Consider the following 15,746-nt stretch of genomic DNA (forward strand, 5'->3'; position numbering starts at 1 on the left):
CACTCCTTACTTGTTTTACTGAATTCTTATTCTAACCTGCTAAATTATGCATAAAAAATCTTGTAAAACAATCATTGAGAAAATTTACTACTTATATTGCATCAATCCAACTTTAATATCTTCAGCTAAATTCCCTGTGACATGTTTGACTCGAGAAACGTAGATGAAAATAAATCTTTAAGAAATCCAAGATTAACAGCAGTTAACAAGTTTTTCCATTTTCGCTCTATTTGCCACGTGAGCCACAAACATCTATGCAAAACAGTCATGCAAAAAACAGACGTTAAATTTTCTTTAGGAAAAGATGTTCGCCGAACATCTCAATATGTCACACTGCTCATAAACTACAATTTTCTAAAAGTACACAGAAATAGTCTATCAGAAAGGATATCACTGGTGATACGAACATAAAACCCGCGTCCACGAAATAAAGTAAACTTCAATATTACTAACCTGTGTAGTCAACAGGTGATCCTTTACGGAAGAACTTCAGCGTTGGGTAGCCTCTAACACCATGTTTCTCCGCTAAATCGGTTTCTTCTGTGGCATCTACCTTAGCTAACTTGATAGCCGATTGCTTTTCTTCCAACTTCTTCGCTGCTTTTGCATATTCGGGTGCAAGAGACTTACAGTGTCCACACCACGGAGCATCTGCAACAAACATTCGTCACATTACCCACATATTTGTGTCGGTGCCATTTGCAGCAAACGCTAATAGACAAATGAATATGCACCCTTTTTACAAACACTAAAATTATTTTACTTATGTTGGGGGCTTACTGAAACTTGGTAGCTACTTTCAACTTCGAAATGGTTGGAACTTCCACGTAATCATTACCCCACAACACGTAAACAAGTAGCAGTAATACTTACAGAATTCTACAAGTATAAATTCCGTATCAGAAATTGCCGCCTCAAAATTATCTTTATTAAGGACTAAAACGCCCTCATCAGTTTTAATATCCGCACTGCTCCACACACTACCAACCAGGCACACAATAAAACACAGCCTCAACATCTTGCCTCCGTTTCCCACTCACGCAGTCCTAACAGTACAGTGCAGTTCTGAATTTACAAGAGTGAGAAACGAAGATGAAACGTGGCTGCAAAGATGCTTCGGCGGCATCGACTCGTGGTGAAACGTCATTGGCCGAAGTACGCCATGTGATAACATTTGCATCTGGTGGTCAGAAGAAAGATTAAACCTATTATGAATAAGCTTCAGAAATTTATTTCAGTCATTTGACGAAGAGAAAGTAGTTTTCGTTTGTTTAAACTTGCAAAACTAAGCTTACTCTTATTTTAAGAAAAATTTCACATTCCCGTTAGTTCCTGTTCCATCTGATGTAATTTCCTGTTGGCACAAATAAACATGTCAATGCCAAAAATTATTTTTAATTTGGCACAGAAACATGCTTGCCCCATTATTAAGTACAATAAAGATTCTCTTACTGTGCCATAATAGCTAAAGAAGTCTAACTTGTAATAAGCGTATCTTATAGTAGAGTGTACGTGTTTGTTGGGGCTGTCACTTGGAAGTTATACACCTTTTCCAAAAAATCTGTCATAGGAGCCTGCTAATTGTATAGGACATAGAATTTACAGATGTGTGACGATGAGTTCAAAATTTCGTCAGAAATTCATCTACAAAGCGAAGTGGACCGTACTGCCAATCCTTCATTGTCACAAGAAAGTTAGCGTGTTTGCGAATTAAATTATTATTAAATCAAAATAAAATTGCCCATGCAATGTATTTGAAAATTTCAAAAGTCATTGGGTGAACTGTTTTTACCTTTATGCCCGTGTTACATGCCTGCCACTAACTGTTACAAATATTTGCACAGATGTGGTCACAAGATTCACCTTCAGACTGACAAAAGATCTATCATTCATTGAAGGACAGAAAGATGCAGAGGTGGACGAAGACGGTGACTTCATTTTGCAAAGGCGGGATAGCACATCACAGGATGGCTTTTTATTAATTGGTAATCTGCTGTTTATAAAAGCATTTCTTTTTTTGCCAGTATGATTTCTGCAAAGTCTATCTATATTTCTGTATTTTCTATTGGCAGTGATTTTAAGTGAATACATTAGTTGCCTTATTCTGGCAGACCTGTTGTGCAATGGTTGCTGACTTTTTGTGACGTCAAGAGAACTATTTTACTGATAACCATCTGTTACAAATTGCTTTTATTGTTCTTATGTTCAACAGCTCCTAATTTTATAATTATAGTTCAAAAATAGTAAGGAAAAACTTTTCATCCTCTGCACTAGACCTATTATGTGCCTTCATCCATTTACCCATTTTGTACCATAAGTCCAGTCATGAAGGAGACCCTAGAGGAATGTGCAGTGAATCAAGTTATACAACAGGTAGATCCAAAGTGTGTAAAGTGTACTAACAATCAATAACACTTGTGCCAGTCTATTCAGATTTACAACCATGTCAATAATGGGTGGGTCCCTCTCACCCTTATTTAATTGTCCCCAAACTATCCCTCTTTCCTACCCAAAGAAGAAACTAGTAACCCAAAAAGCAAAGTCAGAATCTGTACTTACTTGTATGTTTATTGGGAGTACTTAACATGTCACTTCCTGGCAGTAAGTCCTGGCTAGCACCTATCTCATAATTTTGTAATTTATAACTTGATTCATTCTACATCCCTACGGGCTCTTCTTCATGATGTGATTTTCTGAGCACAATGTGTGAATGAATGTTTGTCTGCTTGAGTGATACGAGTGATACTGATTGCTGTTAATTTTACTTAAACTTCTTTTTAGTTTTAGAAGAGTGAATTTCATTTGAAGTAATTTAGAACTACTGAGAACAGCAGCTTATTGTAGTATGTAGAGGGGTGGTGAGTGGGGGGAGGGGGAGAGGGGTGTGGGGAGAGAGAGAGATCTGGGAAAATAATTAATTATAAAACGTAGCTGTTGGAGACATGCAGTGTTAGCATATATATGAGTCTTCAATCCACCAAATGGTAACAGTAGCTGGCAATATAATATGAAGGGTAAGATGGTGGTTGTACAGATAGGAGACATGTCCAGTGCGACACAATTACACAAATTTCTAGGAAGTGGGAGCTGATTTAGAAAGTTACTGTTAGTACTATATGAAATTCATTGCCTTAAAAAGTGAATGAGTCATATGAAAGTCAAGTAATTACACGAAAGCAAACCAAACTTTTGTTAAGGGGACAGGAAACGTTCATGTAAAGATAGAATAACTGAGAGCTGTGTTCAGACTCTGGGGAAATGATATTTAACAAAAGAATATGACTGATTCTTGTAGCTAGCCACCCAGTTCAACAGAAGAAATTTATTTATAAAAATTAGTATAGATTTTGGAAACCTTGGTTACAGTAAGCTCAGCAACCTTTTTCGTTGTACTGCATTATCAAAACCGCAGATGAAGCGATTCTAGTGTGTCTTAATTTTGCTAGGTGTTTTTGTGGTGCCCTCATTTTCTTCGGTAAACAATGTGTACTCCTATAAAATAGCTGTCATTAATGTGGTTTACTGGCCAATGTATTTAGTACAACACATTCAATAAAATTAGATATGTACACCCAGTTCACAGGTAGCCTCATATATGAAAATTTGTTGCTGTTTATATTAGCAGAAGAGAGATTGCACTTCACCATTTAGGTATCCTAAGTCATAGGGCGATAAAAGAATAGATTGAATCTTTAAAAAAAAAAAAAAAAAAATACAGAGAGACAGTGGTGGTGTATCCATTTGGATAAATATTATCAGAGTGTTACTGTTTGGACTGATGACCTCAGATGTTAAGTCCCATAGTGCTCAGAGCCAGTTACTGTTTAGCTGTAATGAGAATATTTTATAAACTAATTAACAAAAAACATTCAGACACACTGCATACAGATCCTAAGCTTGTACATGTTGCGAAAACAAAAATAAATGTAATTACTGCAACAAATGCTCACACAACAACATTTTTCATCAGTGATATCAGTTTGGAATAGTCGTGCAATGCATTCCTTTTAAATGGTTTTTAAGTATTCATTTGTAAATATTGTAGCTGATCAGATTGACATGGTAGATAGAATATCTGCAAGAAACTCCACTGTGACAGTGATTGTGATTTGATCAGATCATGAGAGACTATTACAATAATGCTGAATTACTGGAAATGACAGTATTTAGGAGCATATAGGATATAGGCAAAAAAGAAAAAAACACTGTCCGTGTTTAATATGTTGCCCAGAATGGTCATTTTACAGGAGGGAGTCCATTTGTTCACAGATGCATAGTTTCAATAGTGTATAGCTTTAAAGTTTGAGAACAAGGCAGTGAAGTTGCTTCAGATTGTGTTTGGTATCATAATTAGCTATGTAACCCATTAGCCAACACTGGATTGCACATGCAGAGCACTTAATATGTTGAATAAGACGGCAAACTGATCATTTTTCAAGACCGAACCTAAGTCCAGTTCAAGGACTGTGGGCTGTAGAAATTGGAGACTGTTTTGGAATGGTGATTGTTTTCCACATTTCATTAAGAAATCCACCAACAGAGTCACACTATGCAGTGTACCACAAAATGAGTTCCTAATTTTGATCTCTAATTTGATTGCAGAGTGTGCAACAGCAGAGTAGTGACTGATGAACATGATTGAATAAATGCTGTTGTGCCCACAGTATTTCAACACAGTGTGGCTCAGATAATGAAAGTCCTCTGATGTTACAGGAGTAGTCTACAGAGCAATCATTGTGTTGCATGGAAAAAAGACTTAGTGATTGTGGTGCAATAGAACAGCCCCCCCCCCCCCCCCCTCTACCAGCCCATCATTTTGGGTATGTGGACTCTAACTGTGTAACACATTTACATTAAAATGATCTAGACCACAATCTTTTGTGGCTACATTACCTGACAAATCAATAATGGTATCAATCCAATAGGACAGGAAGGACAATTTTTCTAGAAAAAATGGCTAGATCAGTCCTGTTAGTGTGGTTGGCATTAGGTATTGTCCAGTGATCTGATCAAAAATTATTTCAGCCCATATGTTCACTCTGAATCTGTATTGATTACCTCTGACCGCTTGTTCATGTTTTTCTCGACACACTAGCATGGTCAATACTGGTGAGTACCTGGTGAATACTGATGGACAGTTCCTCCTTGAAGTGTTCCTAAACGTTCTCTTGAAAGGGAACCATTCGAACCAAGCATGGACAGCCAGCATCCAGTTCTGGTGCCTAATATGAGGCAGAAATGCAGAGTAACTGATACATTGATCAGAAGACAATAAGTAGTGCTGTAGAAGAATGCTGAAGATTAGATGGGTAGAACAAATGAGAAGTTACTGAATAGAATTGGAGGAAAATAGAAATTTACAGCCCAACTTGACTACAAGACAGGGTCAGTTGTAGGACACATCTGCTGACATCAGGGAATTGGCAGTTTGGTAATGGAAAGAAGTGTAGGGGTGAAAATTGTAGAGGGATACCAAGGCTTGAATACAGTAAGGAAGTTCAAATGTATATAGTTTGTGGTAGGTATGGTGAGATGAGGAGGTTTACATGGGCTGAATTAGCATAGAGAGCTATATCGAACTATTTTTTTTTTAATGGAAGTACACGACAACAACAACATTCTGGAGGTCTATTATATGTACAATTAAGTTCTTAGTATGTACAGTAAGATGTAAGAAACACTGAAAATGCACTTGGCTGTACGTACATGCTACAATTTTGGAAACAACTCCAGATGGAAAATACAATACCTACTTGCAATTTCCAAGTCTCTTGTATTTTTCTCACACTTGCTGAAAATGTCTGAGTATTTATGGTGGAAAGCCTTTCTGAATACAACTTTACAGCAGCACTTGCCATTGACATCAACTATGGCATTTGTAACAGCATTCTAGTCGTTTTGTTACTTGGTTATAGTGGTATGGTGCAGTACTGTCAACAGTGTTGCGACACTGTGGCTGTTAGATACAGGGTACATGCTCAGAACGGACAAGATTTGGGGCAAGAAATCGACCATAGCCTTTTCAAAGCAACCACCCAAGCATTCAACTTAAATGAACATCCAAAAAGTAGTTCTGGATGACCAGGATCCTGGTCGTCTCAATTGGAAGTCTAGCATCTTTATTCCTGTGCCTGATTCATTCTGTAAAGACAATGGGAAGGGAATAAGTGCTGCCATGTTTTCAGGTGTATTTGCATTAAGAGGCATAAATTATGGGTGAGATGTTTTACAGACAGCACGCAGCATTTATGTACTATGCGTAAAATGTTATCCCCGATGTTATTCAATCTGTATACTGAGCAAGCGGTAAAGGAAAAAAGTGAAATTTTGGAAAGGAATTAAAGTTCAGGAGGAAGAAATAAAGACTTTAATGACATTGTAATTCTGCCAGGAACAGAAAAGCACAAAGAGTAATTTAATGTAATGAATAGAGTCTTGAAAAGAGATTGTAAGGTTAGCATCAGTTAAAGCAAAAAAAGGGTAATGGAATGTAGTTGAATTAAACTGGGCAATGCTGTGGGTGATTAGATTAAGAAATTAGATACTAAAAATATTGTACTAGAAGAGTTTTGCTATTTGGACAGCAAGATAAATGATAATGACCAAAGTAGAGAGGATATAAAATACAGACTGGCTATAGCAAGGAAAACATTTCTGAAAAAGAGAAATTTGTTAACATCTGATATAAATTTAAGTGAGAGGTCCTATTCTTCCAACATTTAGGAGAAACACAGTGGTGTTACCCCTGTTACTGCTGTTACTTGCTACTCGTGATGTGGGGAACCGTCGGGTATGACTTCTGGTCTTGATTGGTAGTGATTTGAGGAAACACTAACAGCACAGAAATATATCATGGGCACTCTGTGTCCTCGTATTTTACCTCTCATGTGACAGTATCATTGTGTCATTTTTCAACAGTATTGTGCTTGTCCACACAGGGTGCATCTCTCTATGGACTGCTTACATGATGTGAAGGTACTCCCATGGTCAGCGGGATCCTCAGGGATTTCTCTTCAACCAGATGTACCCTATACTGAACAAAATGTTTTCATGCTTCCAGTCATGTCAATCGCTTAAAAAGTCGCAAGCTTTCAACCTAGCACTCCTAGGCCATTGTCAAGGGGAATGACTGCTAATGGGGTGCTGGTACACCCTTATAAACTCTAGCTGCCAGCTGTGATGTCAGTGGTGCTCATGGTATCATCATATGTGGGCATACGTTGACTCCAAGTTCAGTGTGTCCGCTTCATCTCATATTCGCTGGATCTCTCACCAAGATGAGCTGCAGCCTGCCATCTTTATTAAGGGTGGTATAAGTGATTTTCATTTCAATGGCTTTTTTAATTGTACTCTCTGAGAAGCCTTTAGTGCGAGTTGTGACAGAGGTTTTGTCATATTTGATCCACTGATTGTTTCTTAGAGTGTGCTCAGCCAAAGCAGAGTTTTCAGGATACAGTATGCACTGTTTGTCCATCATAAGATTGAGCATCACAAGAAGGAGCATGAGATGTTTTATCTCCTATGCTATTCCAATAAATCCGCTTTAGCTTAGCAAGCTCTAGAACATGGTCACAAGATCAAATTTGATGAAACCTCTCTCGTGACTGACACTGATGGGTTCTGGGGCCGTGTAATTAAAGCCATCAAAACAAAACACACTAAATAGAGATGGTAGCCTGGAGTTCATTGTGGCGTGGGATCTGGCGATTGCAAAGTTGGAGCTAGTGCATTGAACTTGGATTCAACCTATGCCCATACATGGTGATACTGTGATGCCACAACCAGCAGCTATAGTAGGTAAGAGTGTACGAGCAACCCATCAGCAGTCATTCTACTTGATAGTGATCAAGGAGTGCTTGGCTGAAAGCTCATGACGTACTGCCACAAGACTCCTCTATTGATTAAAATACACCAAGCAAAAGTAGAAACCATGATGATCAGGTAGAACTCAGGCTGTTGCTAATTAGAGTATGTATAAATCGCAAGAGTGCAGTGAAAGGCTATTTCATAAAAAGCTGGAAGCAAGATGGCAAAGGACAGTAGGAATAGCAGTTGGAACTAAAAAAATTACATTACATACTGCATCTTTCACAATCACAGCCATGTCGTCAGAAACAGTATACGTATATTTTAATTATCTGTAATATTTAGTGGCATAGTATTGATATCTGAAAAGTAAAAACAGTGCAAGAGGAATAAATCTGGTTGTAACTTCTGCAATGTATGGCTTCATTAATATGAATATTTGTCCCCCTTTTTATATTAAATGGACCTTCTTCTTTTTCCTGGCCTGTATTCCACTTCGTCATGTGGTCGGCATGTTAATTTTTGGATTTGGCAATGTTAGTGGCAGAGGATTACATGGGCAAATATTTTCTAAATTTTTGTGAGTCATGTAACCTAGGTGAGACATGGTCGGGTGTGGGAGACTGTCTAAAAACCACATCCGGACCAGCTGGTACACTGGTCTTTGTTGTTAATCTACTGGCAGATTTGATCTGGGTCGAGCACACCTTGCTGAATCCTGGAAGTTGCGTGCTAAGATGCTTGGCCATCCAAGCGGGTCATTATATAACAGGGACCATGCAAACAAATTATTTTGTTAAATGAAGAATATTCGTATTGTACAAAACTACTTATTTAGTTTTGCAAGTGCCTCACATACAAAAGAATAAACTGTTTTACTGATTCTTTCTTAAAACCAAACAATGATTCCGGCAGTTATCTGGTCAGAGTTGTGGTGTTATGCTTATTTTTATGTGTTAGTTTTTCAACAACATAACCTGTGAAAGGCCTCGATGCAATACCTATCCCCGACATCCTCCCACTACCAATTATTCTAGTCTAGTCCTGTCACTGTCATTTCTCCCACCCTTTGAAATCAGGGCCACCTGTGAAAGCAATCATGTAGTCTTCCAACTCAGCTGCAAACACTGTGTGGCATTCGAAGTACCCACGATTACTATCAAGCTGGTCTGTCTGCATGAATGCCCACCGCTAAACTGTGGCCAATGGGCATCAGAACCATCCAGTTGCCAAGCACGCCATGTGACAAAGAATACTTGTCTTAAGTGGCCGCTTCACAGCTCGTGTCATTTGGATCCTTCCCACCAGCAGCAGCTTTTCTGACCTGCACAGGTGGGAAATCTCACAGCAACATATCACCCATTCCCAAACCTCCCTGGGCTCAGCCTTCACTAGTCTCCAAGCTATCCCACTGCTTGCATGCGTTCCAGCTCTATATATGCCTTCTTCCCCCATCTAATTCCTTTCTTTAGTGTTACCCTTCTGCCCAGCACATCTCTCCTGATGCTGAACCTAGGAGCCCACCATCCTATCCCTACAGGCTCCTGCACTACAACATTTTTCCCCCATCCATACCTTGTGTGTGTGTGTGTGTGTGTGTGTGTGTGTGTGTGTGTGTGTGTGTGTGTGTGTGTGCATGTGTGTGTGCTTGCATGTGTGTGTTTTTAGTCTGAAGAAGGACTTTGGTATGTGGTGAATGGCAATCTATCCTGGTTTATATTCTTACTTTGAAACTAGTTGAACTTAAAAGTTCTGCATCTTTACATGTATCCATAAATGTTTGATTTAGTGTGCTTTTTGTCCCAATGCTATTTTCACAACATCTGTGTAACTGCCATTTTCTTCTGAGTGCTCCCTACTTTTGTCATATAGAACACGATTTCTGCTACTATAAGTATTTACCAGTTCAATTAATTTGGCAATTAAATCTTGTTGACTTCATGTCTTGTAGTAAATTCATATTCATTATTGTCCCATTTAAAAAAAAGGGTCATGCAAAGATAGTCAAGTAAAGGTGTATATTAAAGGCGTGCCATGATTTTGGACAAGTCATGGTGTGATGTAATTTTTTCTTACTTCAAACTACAAAACAGCTAATATTTGTAAATGATAAACTATGTTTGTATCCATAAATTAAGCTTAATCAAGAAAAGAGAGGATGCTTCCAGATTAAGATGTTGGAAGGGTTGCAGACATGACAGATATTAATTATAAAACTTCTGGCATGTTACAGTGCATAAATAATGTAATTAAATGTGTTACAAAACCAAAGATACCCATTTAAAAATATAACAGAACTAATAAATCTCTTCCACTGCAATGAAACAGTTAACAGTTACTCCGACTGTCATATTTCTGTGGCGTAAGAAGGCTTGCCCTTTATGAGGTAGATGGATTACTCTATATTTGCAGTCAGATCCAATTCTGAAAAAGAGTTGCGTAAAAGTCTGGAAGAGTCCTTGATGGCATCTGGCAGGCTGCATTTTTTCTCATTGTAAAGGTGCTCTGTAAGATTTATATCCAGAAACCCCACTAACCAGTCCACACAATGGTTACTGTAGCATTGTCCATAAACAACCCAGTGAAGAGACATATTATTGATAATGGGGTAAGGTGACTGACTCTGCTTTTATAAAGTTACAGTATTTCGTCTCTACTGTACATTAACAGTAATCTGCTGACCACTAGTGAAGTTTTAAATGCCCATCCAACATGATACGTCCCCACACCAGGATCCACAAGCACCAAATTTGTCTCTTTTTTTGATATTCCTGTGATTGTGCAGGCTAAAACTTTCTCAAATTTTGGTTGCTTAGCTGCTTTTTCATCCACAAATTAGACATCTCAGCTTAAGAGAACTATAAAATATAATTGAAAGTTAACAAACATGCTGGCTTATACTTACTTAGAGGTATGTTAATTCCAAAAACTAATGTTATGTAATTTGTGTACATCTCATCACAGATCATTGTACACATTGCGCTCATGTAATACACTACACACACATTTCTTTGGCTGACATCAGAACCACGATGATAATGCTGCCTCATCATTATATTCATTGTACATTCTCATTTTCGGTCTGAGGAGCTCAGTCAGTATCCCATTACATTACATCTACATCTACACTCTGCAACTCACCATGAAGTGCATGGCAGAGGGTACGTCCCATTGTACCAGTTATTAGGGTTTCTTCTCCTTCCATTCACATATGGGGCACATGAAGAATGATTGTTTGAATGCCTCTTTGCATGCTGTAATTATTACAATCTTGTCCTTATAGTCCCTATGTGAGTGATACATAGGAGCTTGTAGTATACTCCTAGAGTCGTCATTTAAAGCTGGTTCTTGAAAATTGTAATAGACTTTTACAGGATGGTTTACATCTATCTTCAGGAATCTGCCAGTTTAGTTTCATTAGGATCTCTGTGACACTCTCCCATGGATCTAACAAACCTGTGACCATTTGTGCTGCCCTTCTTTGTATACGTTCAATATTCCCTGTTAGTCTTATTTGGTATGGGTCCCACACACTTCAGCAATATTCTATAATGGGTCACAAAAGCGATTTGTAAGCAATCACCTCTGTAGACTGATTGCACTTCCCCAGTATTCTGCCAATAAAATGAAGTCTGCACCTGCTTTACCCATGACTGAGCCTGTGCGCTCATTCCATTTCATATCTCTACAAAGTGTTACACCCAGGTATTTGTATGAGTGGCCAATTCCAGCTGTGACTTATTGATATTATAGTTACAGGATACTATGTTACAGGGTTATTACAAATGATTGAAGCGATTTCACAGCTCTACAATAACATTATTATTTGAGATATTTTCACAATGCTTTGCACACACATACAAAAACTCAAAAAGTTTTTTAGGCATTCACAAATGTTCGATATGTGCCCCTTTAGTGATTCGGCAGACATCAAGCTGATAATCAAGTTCCTCCCACACTCGGCGTAGCATGTCCCCATCAATGAGTTCGAAAGCATTGTTGATGCGAACTCGCGGTTCTGGCACGTTTCTTGGTAGAGGAGGTTTAAACACTGAATCTTTCACATAACCCCACAGAAAGAAATCGCATGGGGTTAAGTCGGGAGAGCGTGGAGGCCATAACATGAATTGCTGATCATGATCTCCAGCACGACCGATCCATCGGTTTTCCAATCTTCTGTTTAAGAAATGCCGAACATCATGATGGAAGTGCGGTGGAACACCATACTGTTGAAAGATGAAGTCAGCGCTGTCGGTCTCCAGTTGTGGCATGAGCCAATTTTCCAGCATGTCCAGATACACGTGTCCTGTAACGTTTTTTTCACAGAAGAAAAAGTGGCCTTAAACTTTAAACCGTGAGATCGCACAAAACACGTTAACTTTTGGTAAACTGCGAATTTGCTGCATGAATGCGTGAGGATTCTCTACTGCCCAGATACGCACATTGTGTCTGTTCACTTCACCATTAAGAAAAAATGTTGCTTCATCACTGAAAACAAGTTTCACACTGAACACATCCTCTTCCATGAGCTGTTGCAACCACGCCGAAAATTCAAAGCGTTTGACTTTGTCATCGGGTGTCAGGGCTTTTAGCAATTGTAAACGGTAAGGCTTCTGCTTTAGCCTTTTCCGTAAGATTTTCCAAACTGTCGGCTGTGGTACGTTTAGCTCCCTGCTTGCTTTATTCATCGATTTCCGCAGGCTACGCGTGAAACTTGCCTGCACGCGTTCAACCGTTTCTTCGCTCACTGCAGGCCGACCCGTTGATTTCCCCTTACAGAGCCATCCAGAAGCTTTAAACTGCGCATACCATCGCCGAATGGAGTTAGCAGTTGGTGGATCTTTGTTGAACTTCGTCCTGAAGTGTCGTTGCGCTGTTATGACTGACTGATGTGAGTGCATTTCAAGCATGACATACACTTTCTCGGCTCCTGTTGCCATTTTGTCTCACTGCGCTCTCGAGCACTCTGGCGGCAGAAACCTGAAGTGCGGCTTCAGCCGAACAAAACTTTATGAGTTTTTCTACGTATCTATAGTGTGTCGTGACCATTTGTCAATGAATGGAGCTACAGTGAATTTATGAAATCGCTTCAATCATTTGTAATAGCCCTGTATTTCATTTTGTGGAGTGCACAGTTTTATATTTTTGAACATTTAAAGCAAGCAGCCTATCTTTGCACCACTTTGAAGTCTTATCAAGATCTGACTTAATATTTATGCATGTTCATTCAGACAGTACTTCATTATAGATAACTGCATCATCTGCAAAAAGATTCAGGGTACTATTAATATTGTCCACAAGATTATTAATACACAACATGGGCAACAAGAGTCCCAACATACTTTTCTGAAGCCCACTTGAAGTTACTTCTACATCTGATGATGACTTTCCATCCAAGATAAAATGCTGAGTCCTGCCTACCAAAAAGTCATCAATCCAGTCACAAATTTCACTGATACACCATATGATTGTAATATCAATGAGTCAAATGCTTTTCGGTAATGAAATGCCGCTTCAACCAGGCTGTCTTGACCCAAAGCTTTCAGTATGTCCTATGAGAAAAATGTGAGTTGTGTTTCATATGATCAGTGTTTTCAGAATCCATGCTGGTTTACATGGAAGAGGTCATTCTGTTCTAGATACCTCTAGATGTTTCAGCTCAGATCATGTTCTAAGATTCTACGACAAATAAATGTCAAGGATATTGGATGGTGGTTTTGTGGATCACTTCTACTATTCTTCTTGTAGACATGTGTGACCTGTCCTTTCTTCCTACTGCTGGGCACGTTTTTTGTTCGAGGGATCTACAGGACAGATTATAGCTAGAAGAGCAGCTAACTCGCCAACAAATTCAGTATAGAATGTGATAGAGATTCCATGGGCCCTTGTCATGAAAGACATATTGAGCTTAGGGAAATGAAAGGGTGTTAGCATTTTCCATCAAAGATCTAGGGCATAACATTTTCCATTAACATGCATTATATTGTGGAGTTACAAAGGTGTTTTATTTTTGAATTTTTACCAGGCTTAACATGTTTCTGCCGACCTAAATTGTGTTATCATGTAATTCTTTGCTGTATAGTATTTATTATTTAAGCACTGTGCATTAACTGCCATTTTGCATATTGATTTCAGTTATCTGTTTTATTTCCTTGCGAAATTTATTGTACTGTTTGATTCCCTGATATAAAATGCTATTTTGAGATTATTCTTTAATTTTTCCTGAAATGAGTGAATTAAGTTTGGCTTTTATTAATGGATTAGTGGATATACTCAGAGAGTGCAGGTAGACTTCTTAAACAGATTTTTACGATGAACCTAGTTATTATTTCGTTATTAAGTTAGAAGGTCACAATGGTCTAGGGGCTCAGCGCAGTAGCTCAGCATGTTCAGTAAGGGGACTGGCTACGCACTATAATAAAAAAAAAACTGAGTGAAGTTTGCATTGATGTTGTTTGAGAGGTGTTACGTGGCATCCGCACAGAACTGGTGACGTAATATGATGAACACACAGGTAGATAGATTTGGGGGGGGGGGGGGGGGGGAGGGGGGTGATGGAAGAGGGTAAGAATTTATAATCTTTGAGTGTTAAAGAAAATGACCTGAGTTTGATCCCAGGCACTGCTTAAATTCTGGATAAAAATCATCAGCAATGGCAACTGAAGCTTATGGTATTAAGTGTCATGATGATCCCTCAATTGGCAAAAGATTCTTGATTAGTCCCATATTTTGATCTCCTGGAGGATCTGCCAAGGGAGAGGTGACCATGAGAAAAAGACTTAATAACCAACCAAAGTGGTTTAAATAAAGAAGTAACATACAATTATTGTGCCGAAACATATTTTTCAAACATATTTAAAATCTGTAATTAATCGGCGCCTTAAATTAACGTACATACACACATGCTTGCAAATAAACTGCTGCTTGGTAAAAACTCTTGCCTTTCACTTATGTTAATCATTATGTTTAGTGTATTTTGAAGTGTGTTGGTAGTTCATTGCTCTTTTGCCACAGCCATTTTGTTGCGGTTGTCGTCAGTTTATCACGTATATTGCAAAACTTTAGATTGGGTGTCTCTCCATCAGATACATTTTCCCTGGTGTTTCAAGTAGATATTTTCAATTTCGTTTTTACATTGTGTAGCAGGAGTCAGACCACACAAATATGTTCACCACATCTTTCATGCAACACCCAGTATTGACATTAAATGCCAGTTTGTTTCCTGTTAAAAACAAAATTATTTCTAAAGAGGAATTTTATGTACCCATTTGATAGAGTGGTCCCAGATTAGTCTAGTGCTATATTTGTTTTATTGATAGGCCCTATGTATTCACAGAGACAGTAAAACTTGAAGAATAACCAGTACTCCAGCAGGGACAGAACTGCCCTGGCTCACTCAATCTGCTTCCACCAAGCGTGCAGCAATACTAAGTTTTTGCTGGATTGCTGTTTATTCTTCATGTTTTACTGTAACTGTTAATAAATATCAATGAAATGAATATCACACTGGACTAATCTGGGATCAGTCTATTGAATATGCACATAAAGCTGCACTTTAAAAATTATTTTTTTTTTTGTAATGGGAAACAAACTGACGCTTTCTGAAGATACTGGCTTCACATGAAAAACATGGAGAGCGCTATTTGTTTGCGCTGACTCCTCCTATACAATGCAAAAACAAAACTGCAAATATCTGCTGCAACATCAGAGAAAATCCTCCTGATGACTCTTAGGAGAGACACCCTGTATATTTCATATTAACTGTGAGATATATGGTTCAAAAACTGTTACTAATGCAAGACAAACTGTTAACACTGCAGTGAAATGTGATGGTGAAACTGCAGATCATCTCAACAAAAATATCTATAGAATTGTGCATCAAGAACTTAAGAAATCTGGTATGAAGTAAATAACTGGTCATGTAGGTGAGAACAGTGAAT

The 15,746-nt window shown here is 38.4% G+C and overlaps 2 protein-coding genes across 2 annotated transcripts in view; one reads left to right on the top strand and one right to left on the bottom strand.

Annotated features, from left to right (window-relative positions):
• LOC126353913 (protein disulfide-isomerase) overlaps positions 1-1,720 on the bottom strand; it is a 28,104-nt gene extending 26,384 nt beyond the window's left edge. Inside the window, exons 1-3 of the mRNA XM_050003145.1 lie at positions 1,296-1,720; positions 874-1,180; positions 454-651 (exon numbers count right to left, since the gene is read on the bottom strand). Coding sequence (XP_049859102.1) covers positions 454-651; positions 874-1,018 — 343 coding nt within the window. The 5' untranslated portion in view covers positions 1,019-1,180; positions 1,296-1,720. The remainder of the gene's footprint in view (positions 1-453; positions 652-873; positions 1,181-1,295) is intronic.
• LOC126353914 (methyltransferase-like protein 22) overlaps positions 1,528-15,746 on the top strand; it is a 53,608-nt gene continuing 39,389 nt past the window's right edge. The window contains exons 1-2 of the mRNA XM_050003146.1: positions 1,528-1,693; positions 1,845-1,985. Coding sequence (XP_049859103.1) covers positions 1,606-1,693; positions 1,845-1,985 — 229 coding nt within the window. The 5' untranslated portion in view covers positions 1,528-1,605. The remainder of the gene's footprint in view (positions 1,694-1,844; positions 1,986-15,746) is intronic.

The sequence above is a fragment of the Schistocerca gregaria genome, chromosome 3 (genome assembly GCF_023897955.1).
Source record: "Schistocerca gregaria isolate iqSchGreg1 chromosome 3, iqSchGreg1.2, whole genome shotgun sequence".
NCBI classification, from domain to species: Eukaryota; Metazoa; Arthropoda; class Insecta; order Orthoptera; family Acrididae; genus Schistocerca; species Schistocerca gregaria.